General features: G+C 38.1%; 1 protein-coding gene across 1 annotated transcript in view; it reads left to right on the forward strand.

Moving 5' to 3' along the window:
- Positions 1-22,004, forward strand: part of LOC138136767 (acid sphingomyelinase-like phosphodiesterase 3b) — a 161,310-nt gene that overhangs the window by 76,859 nt on the left and 62,447 nt on the right. The window contains exon 4 of the mRNA XM_069056065.1: positions 16,720-16,925. Coding sequence (XP_068912166.1) covers positions 16,720-16,925 — 206 coding nt within the window. The remainder of the gene's footprint in view (positions 1-16,719; positions 16,926-22,004) is intronic.

The raw sequence follows: 22,004 nt of genomic DNA on the forward strand, positions 1-22,004 counted from the left end.
GGTAATCGTTTGGAATCATTGGTGATGAAAGTCGAAGAGAGAAGATCCCATAAGGAAAAGAAGAAGTTTTCGGTCATTTTGGTAAAGCTTTCTGTCATGATCCTGCCAAAAAATCGACGAATTCGATACTTTGAAGGTCTTGGTGTCAGTTCTTAGAGAAAGAATAGGTGATTGTGAGAGTATAGATCACAAATGCGTCTTATACTACATCTTTGAGGCAAAGAAACTAAGATAATTAAAAAAAAAGAAAATAGGTAACGATTTTGGTCTATCGAGATTCTACAAGAAATACTTCCAGTGATCACTTAGGAAAGGATAAGACCGTTGTAAAAAGTCTTATGGTAATCTTTTGGAATCATTGGTGATTAAAGTCGAAGAGATGAGATCCCATAAGAAAAAGAAGAAGTTTTCGGTCATTTTGGTAAAGCTTTCTGTCATGATCCTGCCAAAAAATCGACGAATTCGATACTTTGAAGGTCTTGGTGTCAGTTCTTAGAGAAATAATAGGTGATTGTGAAAGTATAGATCACAAGGGCGTCTTTTACTACACCTTTGAGGCAAAGAAACTAAGATAATTGAAAAAAACAAGAAAATAGGTAACGATTTTGGTCTGTCGAGATTCTACAAGAAATACGTCCAGTGATCACTTAGGAAAGAATAGGACTGTTATAAAGAGTCTTATGGTAATCTTTTGGAATCATTTATGATGAAAGTCGAAGAGAGGAGATCCCATAAGGAAAAGAAGAAGTTTTCGGTCATTTTGGTAAAGCTTTCTGTCATGATCCTGCCAAAAAATCGACGAATTCGACACTTTGAAGGTCTTGGTGTCAGTTCTTAGAGAAAGAATAGGTGATTGTGAAAGTATAGATCACTAATGCGTCTTTTACTACACCTTTGAGGCAAAGAAACTAAGATAATTGAAAAAAAAAGAAAATAGGTAACGATTTTGATCTATCGAGATTCTACTGGAAATGCTTCCAGTGATCACTTAGGAAAGGGTAAGACTGTTATAAAGAGTCTTATGGTAATCTTTTGGAATCATTGGTGATGAAAGTCGAAGAAAGGAGATCCCATAAGGAAAAGAGGAAGTTTTCGATCATTTTGGTAAAGCTTTCTGTCATGATCCTGCCAAAAAATCGACGAATTCGATACTTTGAAGGTCTTGGTGTCAGTTCTTACAGAAAGAATAGGTGATTGTGAGTGTATAGATCACTAATGCGTCTTTTACTACACCTTTGAGGCAAAGAAACTAAGATAATTGAAAAAAAAAGAAAATAGGTAACAATTTTGGTCTATCGAGATTCTACAGGAAAACCTTCCAGTGATCACTTAGGAAAGAATAGGACTGTTATAAAGAGTGTTATGGTAATCTTTTGGAATTATTGGTGATGAAGTCGAAGAGAGGAGATCCCATAAGGAAATGAAGAAGTTTTCGGTCATTTTGGTAAAACTTTCTGTCATGATCCTGCCAAAAAATCGACGAATTCGATACTTTGAAGGTCTTGGTGCTCTTTCTTCTTATAGAATTTATTTGAAAAACAAACTTGAATGCTTTACTAGATCTTTGAGCAAAAAATAGATAAAATAGGAGAATCTCCAGAAAGGAAAAGGCAGTTGCGTTGGGAAGGTCTTGGTTTTGACGTTTTGGTATTTAAAAGAAATTATCTTTCTTGATCTTGATCAACGAACCTTACCTTCTGTTCCTCAAATTCTTGACCCTTACCAACTTCCTTCTCTTCCTAAAAACAAAATATTTCTGATGGGAAGAAACATTCAATCTGGTTGAAAAATAAACAATTCATCCATTTTTATCCCTTGCTTTTGCGTTATCCTCCCTTGGCGAAGACATTACACCCCCAGATCACATAAAGCATATTTTTGCAGCAAAATTCCAACGACTTTTCTATAAAATCCACATTTGGAAACTTCCATACATATTTTTATAGAGATGCACATGTGGAGAATCACGTGCAGCGGGAAACTTTACGACTTGCCATGCCCCTAAATTTATAGTTAAGGAAAAGCAATTCAATTTGAATCGATCACATAAATTTGCAACAGCGATGCCGTTCGCAGCGCAACATGCACAACATTAAAATACGAGCCTGGTTTATCGTTTATTGTATTGTAGAGACAAAGGAGCAGAAAAATCACAGAAAAAAATATTTCACACAACATATTGTAATCATCTAAAACACCAGGGGACTAGATCTGGACGAAATCTTGTGGAAGGCGACCTCGAAGCTTCAACGTTGTGCTTTGCACACACTTCGATAAAAAATTTCGTTTTGTTCGGGATAAAGTGGGGTAATTCCGATCACGTCGCCACCGTCTTAAAATAAATGATGAAGAGTTTTTCATTTATGGGTAACGCGTCCCAGGTCAGGGAAGGGAAGTGGTATTTATCTGGGTTGATAATCCGGGAACCGTCCCGCCCCTCGAAAAACTTGATAATGTGCATGACACACAAATTGGAAAAGTTATAATTTCGTTAAGTGCGGGATGAGTGTGGTACTGAATTCGGCCGCACAAACCCAATTACGCAAACCCGAGGAGAATGAAATTATTGTTACTTTGAAAATTTCAAGTCCGCGGTGAAAAAAGCTCCGGGTGTAATAGTTCCCGATGAGTCTCGTCAAATTATACGAGCCAGTAATAAAATTTCGTTGAAACTTGATTAAAACGGGAAGTTCTGCTGTCGTTTAACGACGACATGAAAATTATGCAAATTTTCCGGGTAATTTTTTAATTATTTTAGTGGAGCTTTGGAAGTTTTGTACGGGGAGCTTCTCCGGACGCTTTAACTCCGCAAACTATCTTATTCAATTTCTTCGCTAATAACTAAAAAGCCGCACGGATCTACTGAACGGCTTAAAGTTTTAACAGGCGATTTTCTATTTCTATTTATAGTTGGGGCAACTTTTAGGGGCGAGTGATTACGTGTGAAAGCTCCCAACGCTCTCGATATCAATTGTCTTCAAGTTTTCGCGTTACGAAGCTAATTCGCGACGGGGCAATAATATCATCACAGATATGCTACTTACTTCACTCACACTTCACTCCATTTTAATAAGTCTTTGTGTTTTACTGCGAACTGTCTTTAAAACCGTCGTAAACGAACAAATGTAATATCGGCTGCTTTCACACACTTATGAGCACTAAAAGCAGCGCATGCAGTATTCAAAAGCTCCACGAAATATCAAATGACAGTCTCAAAAATCTAAAATCATTTGGGCACTATCTGAATGTTTTCAGAAGTTTGGTACATTTAGATTTATTTCTATAATTTTGAAAGTTAACGAAATATGAAAGGCGAAACCATGCCTCATCACAAAAAAAAAAAAAATTGCTGTACCGTTGGCAGAAAAAAATCATGAAGTAGGAGTTGTTGAAACAAGAAATATTTGTAAGGCTCCTAAAGAGCTTTCATTTGTAAGTTTTTTAAGATTTTTTTTGGGGTTCATGGGAAAGTCCTAGATTGAATGAAATGAATTCAAAGTGTCAGTAATGTAATGTTTTGAAGGGAAACTCTCAAAGAAGCGTTTCTAGTAGTTGACGGAGTTGTCAAAGTTTGTGCTTTAAAAGCTATGTAAATTAGTTGGTGTTGCTAGAAGTTGCGAAACAAAGTAAATTAATTTACTAAAATAAATACTTTAGAGTGGTATCCAATTATAATCCACCGTTGTTGTTCAAATATTTACAAATCCGTTCAATTTGAGAGAAAGAAGGATTGTGAATGGTGACCTGAGCTTTTGGTCCGTCACGACGTAAAAATAAATCATTTCCTGTATGAGAGAGACTGAAGCTTTCCGAGTGCTGTGTCTAAATTCTTGCAGAGCTTTTAATGAAATATGCAGCACGACCGCAAGAAATTTGATTAATCCAAAACAAGTCGGTTGAAAATTCTGGAAAAATTTTTCCATCCCCCGGATTAATCTTCAGGTGGAATATTTGAGATCTGCCGCCGTCCCTCATTTTCTTTTATTGCGAGGCCAAAACGTGCATTCGATTCGCTTATTTTTCCGGTAATCCCGGAAGACTTTGATAAAAGCAATTTAAATAATTTATTATTATTGAAGCGTACATTCTGGCTTGTTCCGAATAATAAAAAAAGTAAGTGGGAACCATTAAAAAATTCATTATGTAGGGCAGAGAAGCGGTATCGATTATTGATGGAGCAGATGTGACCAGAATTCTTCCAGTGGAAACTCCCGATTCGGCCAAGTCCCCGGAACTTTTATTAGGACCGTAATCGTCGAACTTCGAATCTGATTTAACGCACGCCCTCTTCCGACAACCGACCGAAACTCACAACAATTCACCGGGAACAATTCAATTTCGAACGATTTAAAAACCAATTTTTCCCCTCTTAATGCCACAATGGAGGTCCCGAGACACTCAAGACGCCAATACCCCCCCGAATCACTCAATTTTACTAAACCGTACAAAGTAAAAATGCTAATGCACCACCGGAAAACCCTGCACTAAACGCCGACCTGGAATAGTTCTCATTACCACAAATATAGTCCCACTTGCGTATGCATGTGCATCTCTGTAGCCTCCAATCCTGAACCGATTTTCACGAAATCTTCACCAGTGCATCACTCACTCGTCCAGGAGTGTCACAAGATATATAACATGGCGCTTATCTTATCAGTAACAGGTACAAAAACTAAATAGCGGGACAGGTGTAGTAGACTTTTTTGCATCGAAACCTGAATATCTCAAGAGCTCCAAATAAGCAATTTGCAAGCAAAATATAAACAAAATGAAATGTTTATTTGATCATCATTATAAATGTGTCATTTTCTTGTTGCAAACAATTTTTTTTTCTTGAAATCGGAGAACAAATTGTTACAATGTGAAGCTCTGCGCAATATTCCTATTACTACACAGTTTCAAAGTAAACAATCGATATCGTTTTACGACTTGAGCGGTTGGCAAGACAAACTGAAACAACCGAAATCATCACGGACACTTTATGGGAATAATACAAGAGATAAATAAAAATTTTATTAGTTTTTCTGGGAACTTATGTTCAGACTTATATTAAAGGTAAACTTTCATATGTGCTAGTTGTGAATCACTTCACAAAACGAGTAAGCTCCAGATGTCACTTTTATTGGATATTGTTTTCATTACGCCACGCCCACCACGAATCATTTCAGTTGTATTTAAACCCTGAGAGTATTTGAGAAGCGAGTGCTGTGGTCAAGCGCTTAGCGCGCCGCTTTGCATTCGGTAGGTGCCGGGTTCGAATCCCAGGGCGGCCGCCTCACCTGGTGTGGGTTTTTTTTAAGGGTGAATCACTGATAAGGCGAATGCTGGGTTAGTATTCACCAATCAGTACTTTCCGCACCCATCTTTTCGTCAAAAGGGTGGGAAAGCTTCAGCAACCCCCGCCCTACCTCGGGGGAAATGAAAAATGTGCCAACTAAGTGAAAAGTCCATTTCCAACACACGTTTTCTCTTTTTGAAGATGATTTTAATTAAACGTCATTTGTTGTTGACGTTTCATTTTTGTCTTGGATAATTAAGTCCAAAGTAATAATGTGTAACTTCGCGAATTTGTTTCTTTGATCATGGGAGACAAAGTTCACGAGAGCTGCCAAAGTTGGAGAAAACATTACAGATTCCTACATTATCGAGTTTTGCAAACGCTAATAATGGATTTTAAAAAAGTTTTGATTCAATTTGTAGCAAAGAAAATCCGGAGACATAATAATTACAGAGAGGAGGGAGAGTTCGCTTTGGATTTTATTAACTTGTTAAAGTTATCGCCTGGCACACGCTATACCATATGTTTAAACAAAACTGATTTATGAACCAGTCCGCCCTTCTCGATCACGATCACGACTGAATTAAAAAGCAAGGGACAAGTTAATTGTTGCCCACGCGCTGTAAATATCAATGAGGGTGAAGAAGTGATGTTATTGGTCTCAGGACTTGTGTAAAAATTGTTCCGGTGAAATACGAGCGGCCTAAAAAAATCAACATAAAATAAACAGACGCGAGGTTGGAAAATAAACGGCACCCCGTTAATACAAAAGTCGTTTAATCGCAGGTCGGCTTTGACCAGATTATCTCCGGTTGTTTGTGACCGCAGTTAAAGTGGAGGAATGGCTAATAAAAAGTACGGAATAAACGGCCACAAATCGATCTTAATTGCTAATTACAGGCCCCGACGGGGCAAATGGATTTTTTCGCCGATGCGAGAACCAGTTCGATATGTAGTAAATCTGGGTCGTGTGCACAATGTACACAGTGGGGAAAAGGAAGGGTTTGCTGAAAAAAAAATTGTTAGGGTGGTGAGGAGATGATGAAAAGAACAAAAATCACCGTGGGGCCCGTGTGGCGTAGTGTTAGCTAACGTCTGTCCCTTACAATTGGTCCTAGGTGAAAATGGGCTAAGTATTTCTTGTAGCTTATTGAATTCTGAACAAATTTTGTTATGTGCAAAATTTTGATAGGATGAGTACTTTTCCAGATAATACCGATAGAATATTCAATCGCGTGACGCGACTAAGCGAACAAAATGTCGCCACAAAATTGCAGCTTGCTATTGGCAATATGCTAAACAGATTTGCTATTTCTGATACATGGCTTTGTAGCCAATACAATTACCTTCGAAATGATTGCAGAAACATTGGGATTGCTCCATAACTGCACAAGTTATGGGCGTTGAAAATCGACACTTATCTGTCATCTCTGTTGAAATTTCTCCTGTGACGTTTTCTCCAGGAATTTTTTTTTTATTGTATATTTATTACACTACATTCCAAGAAAGCACATGGAATCTATTACGAATTAATTCCCCTAATCAATAATGTCTGGACTATTAAAATATCTCAAATATTTCTGAAGTTATGAACTTGTCAACTCATTTAAGTTTTATTATAATTTTGATAGAAGAAACTTTTTCAAAAATTGTTACGGACAAGTTAAAGACGAATGGGTATTACAAGACTTTTATTAAGGTAAATTGACTATTATTTTACACCCAGCTCCACATCATTTTACTGAAATTTAATTGTTTATAGATTTTTAGATATATTAGAAAAACTTCCCAAGAATAATTTTAGCCGACAGTACAGAATCAACTTTGAACGTCAATAACTTTTGTAATAATTGAGCAATCGCAATGTTTCTTGCATCATTTTAAAGACAATTTTATTTACTAAAAAATAGAGTATCAGAAGTTGATACTTTCGCGATCGATTTAGTAACAGACGGCTTTAACAGTGCGGCGATATCGCTTAGTCGCGTCGCGCGATTACATTTTCAAACAGCTTTATCGCGAAAAGTATTAATCTTACGGAAACTTTGCATTTAATAAAATTTGTTTAGAATTTAATAAGCTACAAAAGCATCTAAACAATTCTCGTGTAGGGAATAGCTGCTGGACGAAAACTTCGCAAAACATTACAACAAACGTGAAATATATCACCATTTTTGAACTTCTATAACTTTTGCAATAATTGAGCAATCCCAATGTTTCTTATATCATTCTAAAGACAATTTTATTCGCTAAAAAACAGTGTATCAACAGTTGATACTCTCATGATCGGTTTAATAGCAGACGGCTTCAACTGTGCTGCGACATCGCTTAGTCGCATCGCGCTAGTGCATTGGTAAATGGCTTTATCGTGAAAAGTATTAATCCTACCGAAATTTTACATATAATCAAAATTGTTTAGAATTTAAAAAGCTACAAAAAACATCTAAACAATTCTCGCGCGGGGAATACCTGCTGGGCGAAAACTTCACAACACGTTACAACAAACGTGACATGTATCATCATTTTTTAACTTCTATAACTTTTTCGATAATTGAGCAATCCCAATGTTTCTTACATCATTCTAAAGACAATTTTATTCACTAAAAAACAGTGTATCACAAGTTGACACTATCATGATAGGTTTAATAATAGACGGCTTCAACTGTGCAGCGACATCGCTTACTCGCGTCACGCGATTTCATTTTCAAACGGCTTTATCGCGAAAAGTATTAATCCTACCGAAATTTTGCATATGATAAAATTTGTTTATAATTTAATAAGCTACAAAAAACATCTGAACAATTCCCGTGTAGGGAATACCTCCTGGGCGAAAACTTCGCAAAACGTAACAACAAACGTGACATACATCATCATTTTTGAACTTCTATAACTTTTTCAATAATTGAGCAAACCCAATGTTTCTTACATCATTCTAAAGACAATTGTATTCACTAAAAAACAGTGTATCACAAGTTGATACTTTCATGATCCGCTTAATAACAGATGACTTCAACTGTGCAGCGACATCGCTTAGTCGCGTCGCGCGATTGCATTTTCAAACGGCTGTAACGCGAAAAATATTAATCCTACCGAAATTTTGCATATGATAAAATTTGTTTATAATTTAATAAGCTACAAAAAACATCAGAACATTTCCCGTGTAGGGAATACCTGCTGGGCGAGAACTTCGCAAAACATTACAACAAACGTGACATAGATCATCATTTTTGAACTTCTATAACTTTTGCAATAATTGAGCAATCCCAATATTTCTTACATCATTCTAAAGACAATTTTATTCACTAAAACACACTACCACAAGTTAATACTTTCATGATCGGATTAGTAACAGACGGATTTAACTGTGCAGCGACACCGCTTAGTCGCGTCGCGCGATTGCATCTTCAAACGGCTGCATCGCCAAAAGTATTAATCCTACTGAAATTTTGCATATAATAAAATCTGTTAAGAATTTAATAAGCTACAAAAAACATCTAAACAATTCTCATGTAGGGAATACCTGCTGGGCGAAAACTTCACAAAACCTTGCAACAAACGCGACATGTATCATCATCTTTGAACGTCTATAACTTCTGCAATTATTGCGAAATCGCAACTCTTCTGCCACCATTTTAAAGACAATTTTATCTACTACAAAACCATACACAGAAATTAAAAATTTCACCGTCCAGTTAGCAGCACGCATCTTCAACTTCGCGGTGTTATTTAGATCGCTTAGTCGCTTGTCGCGTTGTGCGACTAAACTTTCTATCGACATTATCGTGAAAAATATCAGTCCTATCCAAATTGTACAAATGACGAAATTTGTTCAGAATTCAATAGGCTACAAAAAATGTTTAGATCATTTTCACCTAGGATTTATGATACTTGATTTATATTACTTCTAACATAAATCAGTGTTATCCCTTTCATTTTTATTTCCAATGAGATTCAACATTTTTAATTACAATATCAACCCACGATATCTTCATTTGGATGTTTCTGAAATGATTTGCTCGATTTCAGAGACACAATATCTATTTTAGGCCTTTATTAACCCTGCATTAGTGTGGCGGGGTGTGAGACACCCCAGCTGTGTTAATTCGCGTGTAATTTTGGCACTTGTGTACAATAGGGTGCATGCCTGTGCGTACCTTCGGATTTTGTGGTCTATTAATTAGTGCGATATAGTTCGCCGAATGGGGGTGCGACAGAAGTCATCAAATTCTTCCTCTACAAAATGCAACAAATAAAGATTCCTTGATTGTTTTCAGCGCGATTTTACAAATTCCAAAAATAAATAGCAATTTTAACGCTGCATTTATGAAACTATCGTTGCAAAGCGTTTAGTTTAATTATTGTGAATTTAATTATTAAAACTGGATTGTATTTGTTGCAAAATAAAATAATCAGTGAGCTAATCAAGGGAAGTGTCGCTTTCCTTGTTCTCCGGCCCGAGCCTGACGACGATTTGAGCGTGACGATTTTAGCGTGTCGCGTGACGATTTTAGCGTGTCGCATGAAACTAATTCAGTGGCCGTGTGGTGCGCCTAAAGAAGTTTCCACTTCAAAAAAATATTTCACTTTGTTGTTTTTATTTTACTGGTAGCGTCGAAGATAACTAATAAAAATTTTATGTCTACAATCTCCACTTTCAGTGTGTATCATTTCCGCCATGATGATTTTTATTGCACTTACTTGGCGTAGCCTAATCGATTGATTGTGAGGTTTATTGTTGGAGTAATGTCAGTGTCGGAGGCCCTGGCAGAAGCCTTGTAATGTCAGCTTTAGAGCAGTTAAAACTTGAAACGAGACCTCACCAGCAGAGTAATTAAATAAAATGGTCACATCTTAGCCAGAAGAGTGGGTAGAAGAGCCACAGCTTCCGGCGAAATGCGCCATTTTGTCAAAACGATGTGCCTCACGTCGACTCTAATTGTCGTTGATTCGGTGTCCACAATCACTGAATTGTGGTGTTCTCATAAAGCCTGGTAATGATTTTTGTTGCTACAACTTGCTCCACCCCGACCAAGTCGTAAAACACCACCGATCGATTGCAAAACTTCGATACTGTACTCTCAAAGCTGTGGTAATGCGAGCGTTACACAAAGACGAAAGCTTTACATCGCACTGCTTCCAACTGAAAAAGAAAACAAACAGACAAGAACTGATCTCGAATCGAAATTACATCCACCTTAACCTGCAGTCCGGTGGGGCGCGATACCGGAGAAAATAAACGAAATGAGAAGAGTGAGGGAAAAGTTCTACGTGCTTTCAAAATGTTAATATGTGACTGGCACAAATCAAAAATGCAAATCAGTAAAACGATAACATGACATTTATTTTTTGAGCTACAATTTTTTTAAATTGCTTTTAGTTTTCTACGTTGTCCTACAACCTCGTAGGTAAAATTTCGGCACATTTTAAAAATACACCCTGTATATCATGTTTTATAAAATGTACGCCAATGAGAAGTAACCTATAGGAAATATGCTTTAAAACAAGGAAACCGCATTGGTGTACATTTTATAAAATATGATATACAGGGTGTATTTTTAAAATGTGCCGAAATTTTACCTACGAGGTTGTAGGACAAGGTAGAAAACTAAAAGCAATTTAAAAAATTGTAGCTCAAAAAATAAATGTCATTTTATTTTTTGATATAGAATTTTTAGATATTTTTTCCGAGTTCTACATGAAGCCAGTAGCTCGTGGTTAAAATATCTGTACAACTTTCAACAACACACTGTATAATCAATTATTTTTTGGGACACAATTATAGTTTGGATTGAGATCGTTTTTTGGAAATTACTTTGTTTGATCTGACGTAAGAGACGTTCAAAAGTGCACCGCGAAATGTTCAATTTTCGCGTGACTTGCAGATTCGTCTGTTTCACAATAAATCATTGAACAAAATCTAAATGTCGTTTGAAAAATCTGAAAAAATTCACTTAGCTTCTAGATCCTGTAAAGAAATTTTTAAAGCCAACTGGGAGCAGTTTCCGATTAGTTTCCTGCCTAAATATTTGCTTGGAGCATTTCTGTCTGGAAATACGTAGTGCTTACGCTGTTATATTATTGATCTGTTCATGGACTGGAACCGGTTTTCGGTAAATGAATATTATATTTAGTAAATTAAATAAACATCATCCTAAATCCAGGTGAAACATAAATCTTTCTACAACGGATACTTCACCGAGTTAACAACCTGACAAGCTCCAGAAAGCGATGAAGTTGCGTTTGCCCTTTAAATCCATCCCAGTGATAAATTCTAAGCAACACATCATAAAAATCCCGGTGTAAATGATGATAAGTAGAGAAATGAAAAAGACACATGATGATGAGAAAAAAAATTAACAAACAGAAAAGGGGTTTATGATTTATTGTTCCTGGGGTAGAAATGAAAGACTAAAAGAGAAAAAAAATAATGAATGCATAAATACAACAATTCGGTCATCCAAGCTTTTTTAAATTTCAATAGAACTGGAAAAAGGTTCATAATTTTAGTACCACTACAATTTTTTTCTTTAAATATTTTTAATCTTGTGTCGTCACCACAAATTGCTTTAGAAGTAAATCTTGTTGGTAACTTTTCGTATTTTGAAACTTCTCCACTTTTAATTGTCTCGCAACTTTCTCTTTCCTTTTTTATGTTAAATTTTATTTTTGCTAACCACGCAACACATCCCTACGAATCGTCAAACCTTTCCATTCATTCCCAGTTGCTGTGGTTTCCTTTAAAAAAAATACAAAATAAGAATATTTCGTGGCGCACTTTTGAAGGTCTGACGTTTAAGTCATAATAACTACGATACAGTCGCTATGAAAAATTTAAAAACAATTTTTTTTATGACCTGGGACTGAGGTGAATTAAAATCGCAAACGATTTTTTCCAAAAATTTATTTTCCGTATATACAGGGTGGTCCAAAATGTGTGGAACAGCTTAGCAGTACGTTGTTAAGACGACATGAAGTATCAGGAAAAATTGTTAAAAAAAATCTATCTTGATTTTTGTAGAAGAAATAGACCATTTTGTCACACTAAAAGACATTAAAAGCATATAATTATAATTAATTTTCGAATGAATGAAGGTGATTACGGGAGAGCAGAAGTTGTTAGTGGGTCAGAGAAACCATCCAGGAGCTCATCATTTTTAATAATTCGTAGTGTTTATCCTGCCGTCATCGGAATTAATAAGAATGAGTTGGTAATGCAATTTTCCGACCTATACCCGCGCCTCTGTTAATCACACCCCGCCACGGTTTATTAAAAAATGTGCTTAATAATAAAGCGACTGCTTTTAATTACAGTCTCACTGAAGCACAGCACGGTATTTATGCAATAAAGCCCATTTTAAACTTCATTATGTTTTAATATCGTTATGTCTGACAGATTTCATTAAAAACCGATTTTTCCCGGAGTCCGGGGGATGCACGGCTGCCCGGATTCGACTGCACTTTTAAACATCGAAAGGAGGGACGCGATTCTCTCGCTTTTATTGCTTCATCTGCCATATATTTTTCTATAGCGGCAGTAAACAGTTTAGTCACAGGGAAAAATAAGGTTATTAGTTTCATTACGTCTTTTTAGGTATTTCGGGGCGGATTTTATCCGGTCGAAAATAAAACCGTTACGGCTCTTTATAATAATATGGCAAATGTTGAGTTTATTGTCCATTACGCTTTAGCATGTGTATTCGTATGAATATTTTTTACTGCGTCCTTAAAAATGAAGCTTCAGCCGTTTTCTACAATTTATCTGCGACACTTCTTAACGCCACAGTAATGGAACTCGATCCTTTGTCGTGGGAATTTATGACAGCCATAAATGGCGGATTTTTCGGTTTTGTAAAAATGCAACGCCGAGCTTAATTTATTAAGACAATATTTTTACGAGGGAAGGATCAAAACTGGAACTGTTGGGCTTGTGCCGGATGTGGAAAGGACATTTTCTTCAACAGCTGAAGCTGAAAGCGAGAAAAAATATCGCAGCTGGTATTTCTCGGGGAAAGCAGAGAGATCTGCAGAATAGCTTAAGCAAATAGTTATTTAAACAATCTGTCTAATGCATATTAAGTTGATTTAATGATTTAAATGTAAATGTCGGTTGACCAGAGCTAAGATAAGTAATTGAGTCAGTTTCGCTAATTAATTGGAGTGATATTAAATTTCAATCTTGTCGAGGTATCGTCAAGATAACTGAAGAAATCTGATGTGGATTGTCAAACTCAAGGTCGCTGAAAACTTATGATTGTACTGCACGTTAGTGAGAAATCCGTCATAAAATCCAAATACCGTATAAGCGCGCCTAGTTACTTTTTATAGTAGTGCCAACTTAACGAAAAGTCCCCAATCCAATTCAATAGAATTCGGAAAAAATATCTAAAAAATTCTGTCAAAAAATGAAATGACATTTATTTTTTGAGCTACAATTTTTTTTAATTGCTTTTAGTCTTCTACGTTGTCAAACAACCTCGTAGGTAAAATTTCGGCACATTTTAAAAATACACCCTATATATCATGTTTTATAAAACGTACACCAATGCGGTTTCCTTGTTTTAAAGCATAATTCCTATAGGTTACTTCGCATTGGCGTACATTTTATAAAACATGATATACAGGGTGTATTTTTAAAATATGCCGAAATTTTACCTACGAGGTTGTAGGACAACGTAGAAAACTAAAAGCAATTTAAAAAAATTGTAGCTCAAAAAATAAACGTCATTTTATTTTTTGACATAGAATTTTTTAGACATTTTTTCCGAGTTCTACATGAAGCCAGTAGCTCGTGGTTAAAACATCTGTACAAATTTCAATAATACCCTGTATATCTAATGATTTTTTTAAATTTTGCTTATAATTTATTCCAACGAGATCGCTGCCAAATTTGCTTTTAAGCCAATGGCAAACACCTAACAGCAAATATTAATTCACTAGTGCAATATTCGATAACTCCACTAGTGCATTAATTATCCTTATCATTTACTTATTGGCTGAAATTCAAACATCATTTTCATTGGCTAAAATTTTAAAATTAGCGTTAAATTTTCAATGTGCTCAAAAAATTCCAAAAATAAACTCTCTTTTATCAGTTTGTAGATCAAGGGGTAAAAATTAAAATTCTCTCAGGCTAATTCGATCCGCAACACCCTTCAGGGGGTGGACAAGTCGAAGAAAGAGATCCAATAAGAAAATACTTATTTCTGTTGGTCCTACGTAAAAATAGTCTTAATATTTCCTGTAGCTTATTAAATTCTGAGCAAACTCTGTAATGTGCAAAATTTTGATAGGACTGATACTTTTCAAGATAATGCCGCTGGAATATGCAATGACGTGATCCGACTCATCGAACCAAGGGTCGCGGTCGCCACAGAACTGAAGCTTTCTGTTGCTAATATGATGAACAGATTTTCTATTTGTGGCATACGGTTTTGTAGCCAATACAATTCTCTTTAAAATGATTGCAGAAAAATAGGGATTGCTTCGTAACTGCACGAGTTATGGGCGTTCAAAGTCGATACTTCTCTGTCATGTCAGTTGAAATCACTCCGGTGAGCTTTTGTCCATGGATTTCTTTATTATCATTCCACATTCCAACAAGTACACGACCCTGTTAAGAATTAAATTCCTCATTAAATAATGTCTCGAACATTAAATTATCTCAGATATTTCCCTAGTTATAAGGGCTTAAACTCAAACATTTTTTTTTTAATTTATAATTTTGCTAGGAAAATCTCTTTTAATTAAAAATTATCACCATTTTCATCTATACATCATTTAATCGGAAATTCAATTCTCACTAGATTTCATACCAATATTTTTAAATTTGAAGTGATAATAAAGAATTGCGAGGAAAAAACCGCCAACGGGTAATTCACCAGACATGACATATAATATCGATTTTGAACGTCTATAACTTTTGCAATAATTGAGCAATCCCTAGATTTCTGCCACCATTTTAAAGACAATTTTATTCTATACAAAACCCTGTATTCTAAATTAAAACCTTCGCCATGAATTTAGCAGAAAACAGCTTCAACGAAGCGACATTATTTGTATCTCTTGGTAACTTGTTGTGTCGTGCGCTTGGATTTTCCAACGGCTTCATCGAGAAAACTACTAGTCCTACCAAAATATTACATATGAACAAATTTGTTCACAATTTAATAATCTACAAAAAAGATTCGAATCATTTTCACGTAGGAATAACATAAATCAGTGTTATCTGATAAAAATGTTTCTTTTGACATTTCCAACCCTAGAGGTGTAACGGGTGGAATTATACCGGAAAAGCAGCAATCTTAATTTTTACTGCTTCATCTGCAAACTGCCGAAATAGCTATTTGTGTATCAAGGCCAAAAAGAGCATTTTTTCGTCCAAGTCTGAGTTTTTTGGCCGAGGCGCAGCCGAGCCTTGAAAACAGGCGAGGACAAAAGGCGCTTTTTGGCGGAGCTGCACATTCAATTTTTTAGGCGACCGGACGAACCACATAGCAAAAGACATCATTGGAAAAATTACAAATTTTGTGTCTACCTTTTTCAACTAGATAAATTTATTAACACATATTAACAATTTTTTATAGTACAGCTGATGACAAAATTATCGGTTTTGTCGATTTCGTTGCTAACTTACTAAATAGACCAACAGATGGCGCCACGGTCAGCGTCCGAAAAAGTGGGTCCGAAAAAGAGTTACTTTTCGATCGCTTGTGAGTAAAATTACCTAAAAACTTTCTTTCCGTCAGGATTCCTTGTCTGTTGGACCATAACGGAATAATTTTCCTTTTCTTGCAATGACAAGACTGTCGATGGAGTGCGGGAAAACTAATTATCGAGAAGTTGCCATGCACGTGTGATATTAGTAGTGATCATTTATGAAAGTGGACAGTACGTGGGTGTTCCAAAGCGTTTTCAAATCGTAACTGTGCGTCATCCGTCACACGTTGAAGCTCCTCAGAGCGTTCGCATTCGAGGAACATCCCTAGGAAACCCTATTCCAAAATATAAATATCGAATGTTGCTGAAAGCTTTCCGTAATACCCTTATTATAATGCTAGTTCGGCTGTTTCGCGTCGCCTCCATAACACGATGAGAGCCCGATTTGAATCCCGGAAAGCTCGAAGCTCTTTTTCTCCCGGCCGGTTGCGAATCAGAAAGTGACGTCTTGAAACGGAGATGCATCCGATGATTTTATTACGGCTCCATTCGCTATTCCGACGTCGTCTTGACGTTAGCATCGCCAGCAGCGGCGACTTCTAATGAAATCAAACAGACCAGAGCGGCCGTCACGCCGCCCCGTCTCTCGGGTCCGAACTCGGCCCTCGACAAATATTCAATTTGCGATACATCCAATGAAATCGTTAAAATAATGGACCCGAGAGGACGCGTGAATCCGTAATCCCGACTCTGACGTTTTGAATAAAAGATGGCTTTGTTCGCAGGGACGCCCTCTCGCACAACGCCCGCAAGCTCCACGAAAGCGTCAAGCTGCAGCTGCTCCAGAACCTGACGGACCTCCTGAGGAAGACTTTCAGTTCGCAGTTCGTCTTCCCGGCGCTGGGGCACGACGACCCCATGGCCAAGAAGGAGCTGGGGAAGATGTGGAGTCGATGGTTACCCACGGACTCCATGCACACCTTCGCCAAAGGTAAGTCAAACCAAAGAAGTGACGTCGCGTGATTCCAATGCTTAAAACTGGGAATATTATCTAGGAAAAACGATCTAACGTTTATTGTGCTTGAACAGCATTAACGCTAATCAAGAAATCGATTTTCGCATGAAACGCTGATGGATTGGTCTGTTTTAAATTAATTATTTTACATTTTATTACGTTGTAAAAGCTCACAAGCTTCATTTACATTTTATGGCCCAATTCGACTTGCGTCACGTTATCCTTAGGCCGCTACGTACTACGCATTGTCCCTTCTTTGCAAATAACAGTGGACCTACAGTTGACCCTTGAGGAACACCGTTACGATCACACTTCTTAACTAACTCAAAAATTAACTCGATTCCGATGTTATTGCGTTTTCCCACGTTTTCCTTTCGTATTCGGAACGCCTCCGCAAATAAAATGTAATTCTGGAAAAAAATAAGATGCGTCGCACCCTTGACATTTCACGGAATCTCACTCTCACAGTGGATCCGCCGTCAAGACTCTCGCATCATCCCTCGTAGGGCATTCGTGACTTTTGGTTTATTTAACGCCTTCGCAACATCTTTCTGCTTGCGCAGTAAAGAACGTCAAATTGAATTTTCGTGTTTGCACAAATCTGTCATGGCCTGTTATGTGCAACAAGAGTTGCGAGTAACGCAAGAGAAAGGGATTTAAGGTAAACTGAACTTAACTCCTTTATCTCAGCTTGTCTTGGTAGTATCATGTGGAAGTATTTATATTGGAATTTGTTGCGGAAAACGAGGAAACGTTTCGAGGGTGGGGAGTGGAAAGGGTTTGAAGGAATTGTCACAAAGATGATGACGGGACCGATAGAAGTAAAGAAAGAAAAGTATTGTTTAGTATGAAGGGCATTTGTGGATTATTGGCAATCACCTAGAAGAGCTGTTGGGAAAATCTCTTCCGTTTTCTCTCTGGAAATGGATTTCACAATGTTTCATTACTTACTTCACGTAAACTGCTTTAGAAGAAATTTGTATTTCCAAAATGTCCACACCTTTTTCCTATCTCCCTAGACCTCTCTGGGTCTCCCTGTAGCTCCTCAGGTTTTTCTTGTGTCTCTCTCGACTCTTTCTATATCTCTCACGACTCTTTCTATCACTTTTCTGAATCTTACATCAGTGATTTCTCTGTATTTTGCATAGACCTCCATGTATCTCCATTGAATCTCTCCTTCCTGATCATCCCGTATGTCTCTTGGATATCCCTGTCTCGATTTTCTTCTATCTTCTTTGAATCTCCCCATATCTCCTCCAGATCTCCTTGTATCTCCTATTCCCAATCTCCATTAAATTTCTCATTCCTGATCTTTCTGTATCTCCCATCCCCGATTTCCCCTGGATCTCTCCATGTCTTCTCCAGATCTCCTTGCATCTCCCATTTCGAATCTCCCTCTATCTCCTCTGGATGTCTCATAGATCTCCCTGTATCTCCATTGAATTTCTCATTCTTGATCATCCTGTACCTACTTTGGATATTGCATCATCGATTTCCCTGTATCTCCCCCGAATCTCCCCATATCTCCTCCAGATCTCCTTGTATCTCCCATTTTGAATTTTCCTGTTTCTCCCCTGGATTTCCCTTAGATCTCCCTGTATTCCCATTGAATTTCTCATTGTGATCTTTTTGTATCTCCTCTGGTTATCCCATTCTCGATTTCTCTGTATCTCCCTTGCATCTCCTCATATCTCCTCCAGATCTCCTTATATCTCCCATTCCGGATCTCCCTGTATCTCCTCTGGATTTCCCATCCCAAATTTCCTGGCTCTCCCTGTATCTCCAACAGATCTCTCCTCGATCTCCCATCCCATATCTCACTAGAGTTCCCGGATCTGCCTCCATCTTCCCTAGATTTTCTTCAACTTTCCCTTGATCACTCTGTATATCTTCCCGAGAACTCTCAGTATCTTTCATAAATTTCTCTATATGTGCCGTAAATCTTTCTGCATATCTTCTGAATATCCCACTCCACATTTTCTCTATGATTTCTGATTTTTATCCCCAATCTTCCTGTGTCTCCTCTAATTTTTTTTTGAATTCCCCCAGATCATTCTGTACCTTCCCCAGATCTCCCTGTATATCCCATATAGATCTTTCTGTATCTGCCATAATCTTGCTGTAGCAAACTCGCATTTCTCTATAACTCCCTTCAGATCTCCTTCAATCGGATCTCCCATCCTAGATTTTCCTGCATCCCCTATAGTCCTCTCTGCATCTTCTTTAGATCTCCCATTACGATTCTCCAACCCGAATCTCCCATCCCAGATTTCCCTGGCTTTCCCTGCCTGTCCAACGGATCTCTCCTGGATTTTCCATTCCGTATCTTCCTGGATTTCCGGGAAATTTTCCATCCCAGATCTCCCTCGGTCTTCCCTAGATTTTCTTCAATTTTCCCTTGATCACTCTATACCTTTCGCGAAACTCTCAGTATCTTCTACGGATATTCCCGTATTTGCCATGAATCTCCCAGTCCCCTTTTTTCTTTATCTCTCGACGCTAAATTGCTCTGTATCTCTCACGGATCTTCCCAAGATCCCCGGAATCTCCCTATATCTTCCTGTGTTTACCACGGATCTCTATTGGATATCCCACCACAGATCTTCATGAATCTCCTATCTCAATTTTTTTTCTATTTCCCGTGAATTTATAATCTCCGATCTTCCTGTATCTCCTCTAGATTTCCCCGAATTCCCCCAGATCATTTTGTACCTTCGCAGGATCATCTTGTATATTCCATAGATGTTTCTATATCTGCCATAAATCTTCTTGTAGCTTCTCCGGATCCCCCAACTCTATCTCTCTTCAGATCTCTTTGAATCGGATCTTCCATCCCAGATCTTCTGTATCTTCCCTAGATTTTCTTGCATTTTCTTTTAATCACTCTGTACTTTCTCTGTGTCTGCCCTAAGTCTGCCTGCATGTCCTCTGAATCTCCCAATCCAGATCTCCTGAATCTCCCCCAATATTCCTGTGTCAACCACGGATCTCCCCTGGATATCCCATCACAGATCTTCCTGAATCTCCCTGTATCTCCCGTAGATTTCTAATTCCCGATCTTCCTGTATCTCCTCTAGATTTCTCTGAATTTCCCCAGATCATTCTGCACCTTTCCCGGATTTCCTTGTATATTCCATAAATGTTTCTGGATCTGCCATAAATCTTCCTGTATCCTCTCCGGATCCTCCAACTCGCATTTCTCTATATCTCCCTTCAGATCCCCTTAAATCGGATCTTCCATCCCCAGAGCTCCCTGTATCTTCTCTAGATTTTCTTGCATGTCCTCTTGATCACTCTGTACGTTCCCCGGAAATCTCAGTATCTTCCATAGATTTCTCTGTATCTGTCCTAAATCTTCCTGCATGTCCTCTGAACCTCCCCATCCAGATTTCTCTCTATCTTTCGCCAGATCTCTTTGATTCCCCTGTATCTCTCACGGATCTTTCCAAGATCTCTTGAATCTCCCCCAATATTCCTGTATCTACCGCGAATCTCCCCTGCATATCCCATCACAGATCTTCCTGAATGAAGATACAGAGGATCTCCCGTAGATTTCTAATTCCAGATCTTCCTGTATCTCTTCTAGATTTCTCTGAATTTCCCCAGATCATTTTGTACTTTCTCCAGATCTCCTTGTATATCCCATAGATCTTTCTGTAGCTCCCCTGGATCTCCCAACGTACATTTCCCTACATTTACCTTCAAATCCCCTTGAATCCCAGATTTTCCTGTATCCCTCTCTGAATCTCCTCTAGATCTCCAATCGCGGATCTTCTCTCCCATATCTCCCTATATCGCCCTTATATTCCCCTGAATCTCCCCCGGATCTGGAAGAAATAAGATTAGGGTTGTTTTGGGAAGAAGCTATCACCACCGGGGATTCTAATTAAGAAACTGTAATTTCTAAGCATATTCCTCAATCTGTACTCACATTTCCTCCTCTTGATCCAAGCAGAGATCCCTTTGCTGTGGCATCTGCAGTGATGATTCCTCTTTTGCACACCAGAATCGAATTTATCAACGATTCTACTTCTGCAGACCCTTTTGAATGTAAATGAAGGCAGTTTCGTTCGATTCCTCGAATCGCCCCGATAATGAGCGCGGAGCAGTTCCCTTCGCAATCCAATCCACGATGCAAGCCGCAAATGGAATTGCAATTCACATCTAAAATAAATATTATTCGGAATCGATTTTGCCATCAGTCGGCGTTGTCTCAGTCCCGGCAACAACACTTTATCGTTTCATTCGCGCCTGCCCCAGTGCTTTAACATCGTCCATAAATGATTTTATAAATCGTAAAATCGGCTGAAGCCCCATCCGCACGCGACTCCCCCCCTCGCTAATGAAAGCCGCGGCGAAAGGCCACGCGAATAACTAAATTTGAATAATATTCCTGACATGCCATTTCATCTCGTTGGATTTATTGCATCCGTCGTAAAAGCGAGAGCGTTATGGCTCGTGCATACGGATATAAATATGAAGCGTAATAGGTGGGTATATGTGTATACACCCCCACATATACAGGTACGCAACGGTCGGCGTTCCTGAATTAAGGCCAATTTTACTTTTATTGGAAACGATAAATTTTATCGGCTCCATCGATGAATTTAGAGCTCGCACCTGAATTGCTCGACATTCCTGCCTCCGGGATTATTGCCAAATGTTACAGGACGCGATCCCACTCCTGATTATTAAAAACACCCCCCCAGCAATCTCGCCCGACAATTTTTCCAGTCGCGCGACCCCACACCAGATAACTCACGCGTTTTTCGTGTGTCTGTCACTTGTTTTTCTTTAAATCGGTTTGCGCGGCGGCGGCGTTATCAGTTTACACGAGTTTACAACGGGGGCGGCGCGAAAACACCGCGAGCGGGGCGATAACAGTTGAAATTAAATCGTCGCGTCGATTTGATCCAGCAAAAATAGCAATCGCAGGAATTTTATTAGAGGTGGCACCCTCGCCTGCTCGTAACCACCGGACAATTATTCGCAAACAAGGCGACGTGACGGGGTTTTAAGTTGTGGCTTTTTATTATTGTTTCCCATTAGGGATCA

This window comes from Tenebrio molitor, chromosome 8 (assembly GCF_963966145.1).
Source record: "Tenebrio molitor chromosome 8, icTenMoli1.1, whole genome shotgun sequence".
NCBI classification, from domain to species: domain Eukaryota; kingdom Metazoa; phylum Arthropoda; class Insecta; order Coleoptera; family Tenebrionidae; genus Tenebrio; species Tenebrio molitor.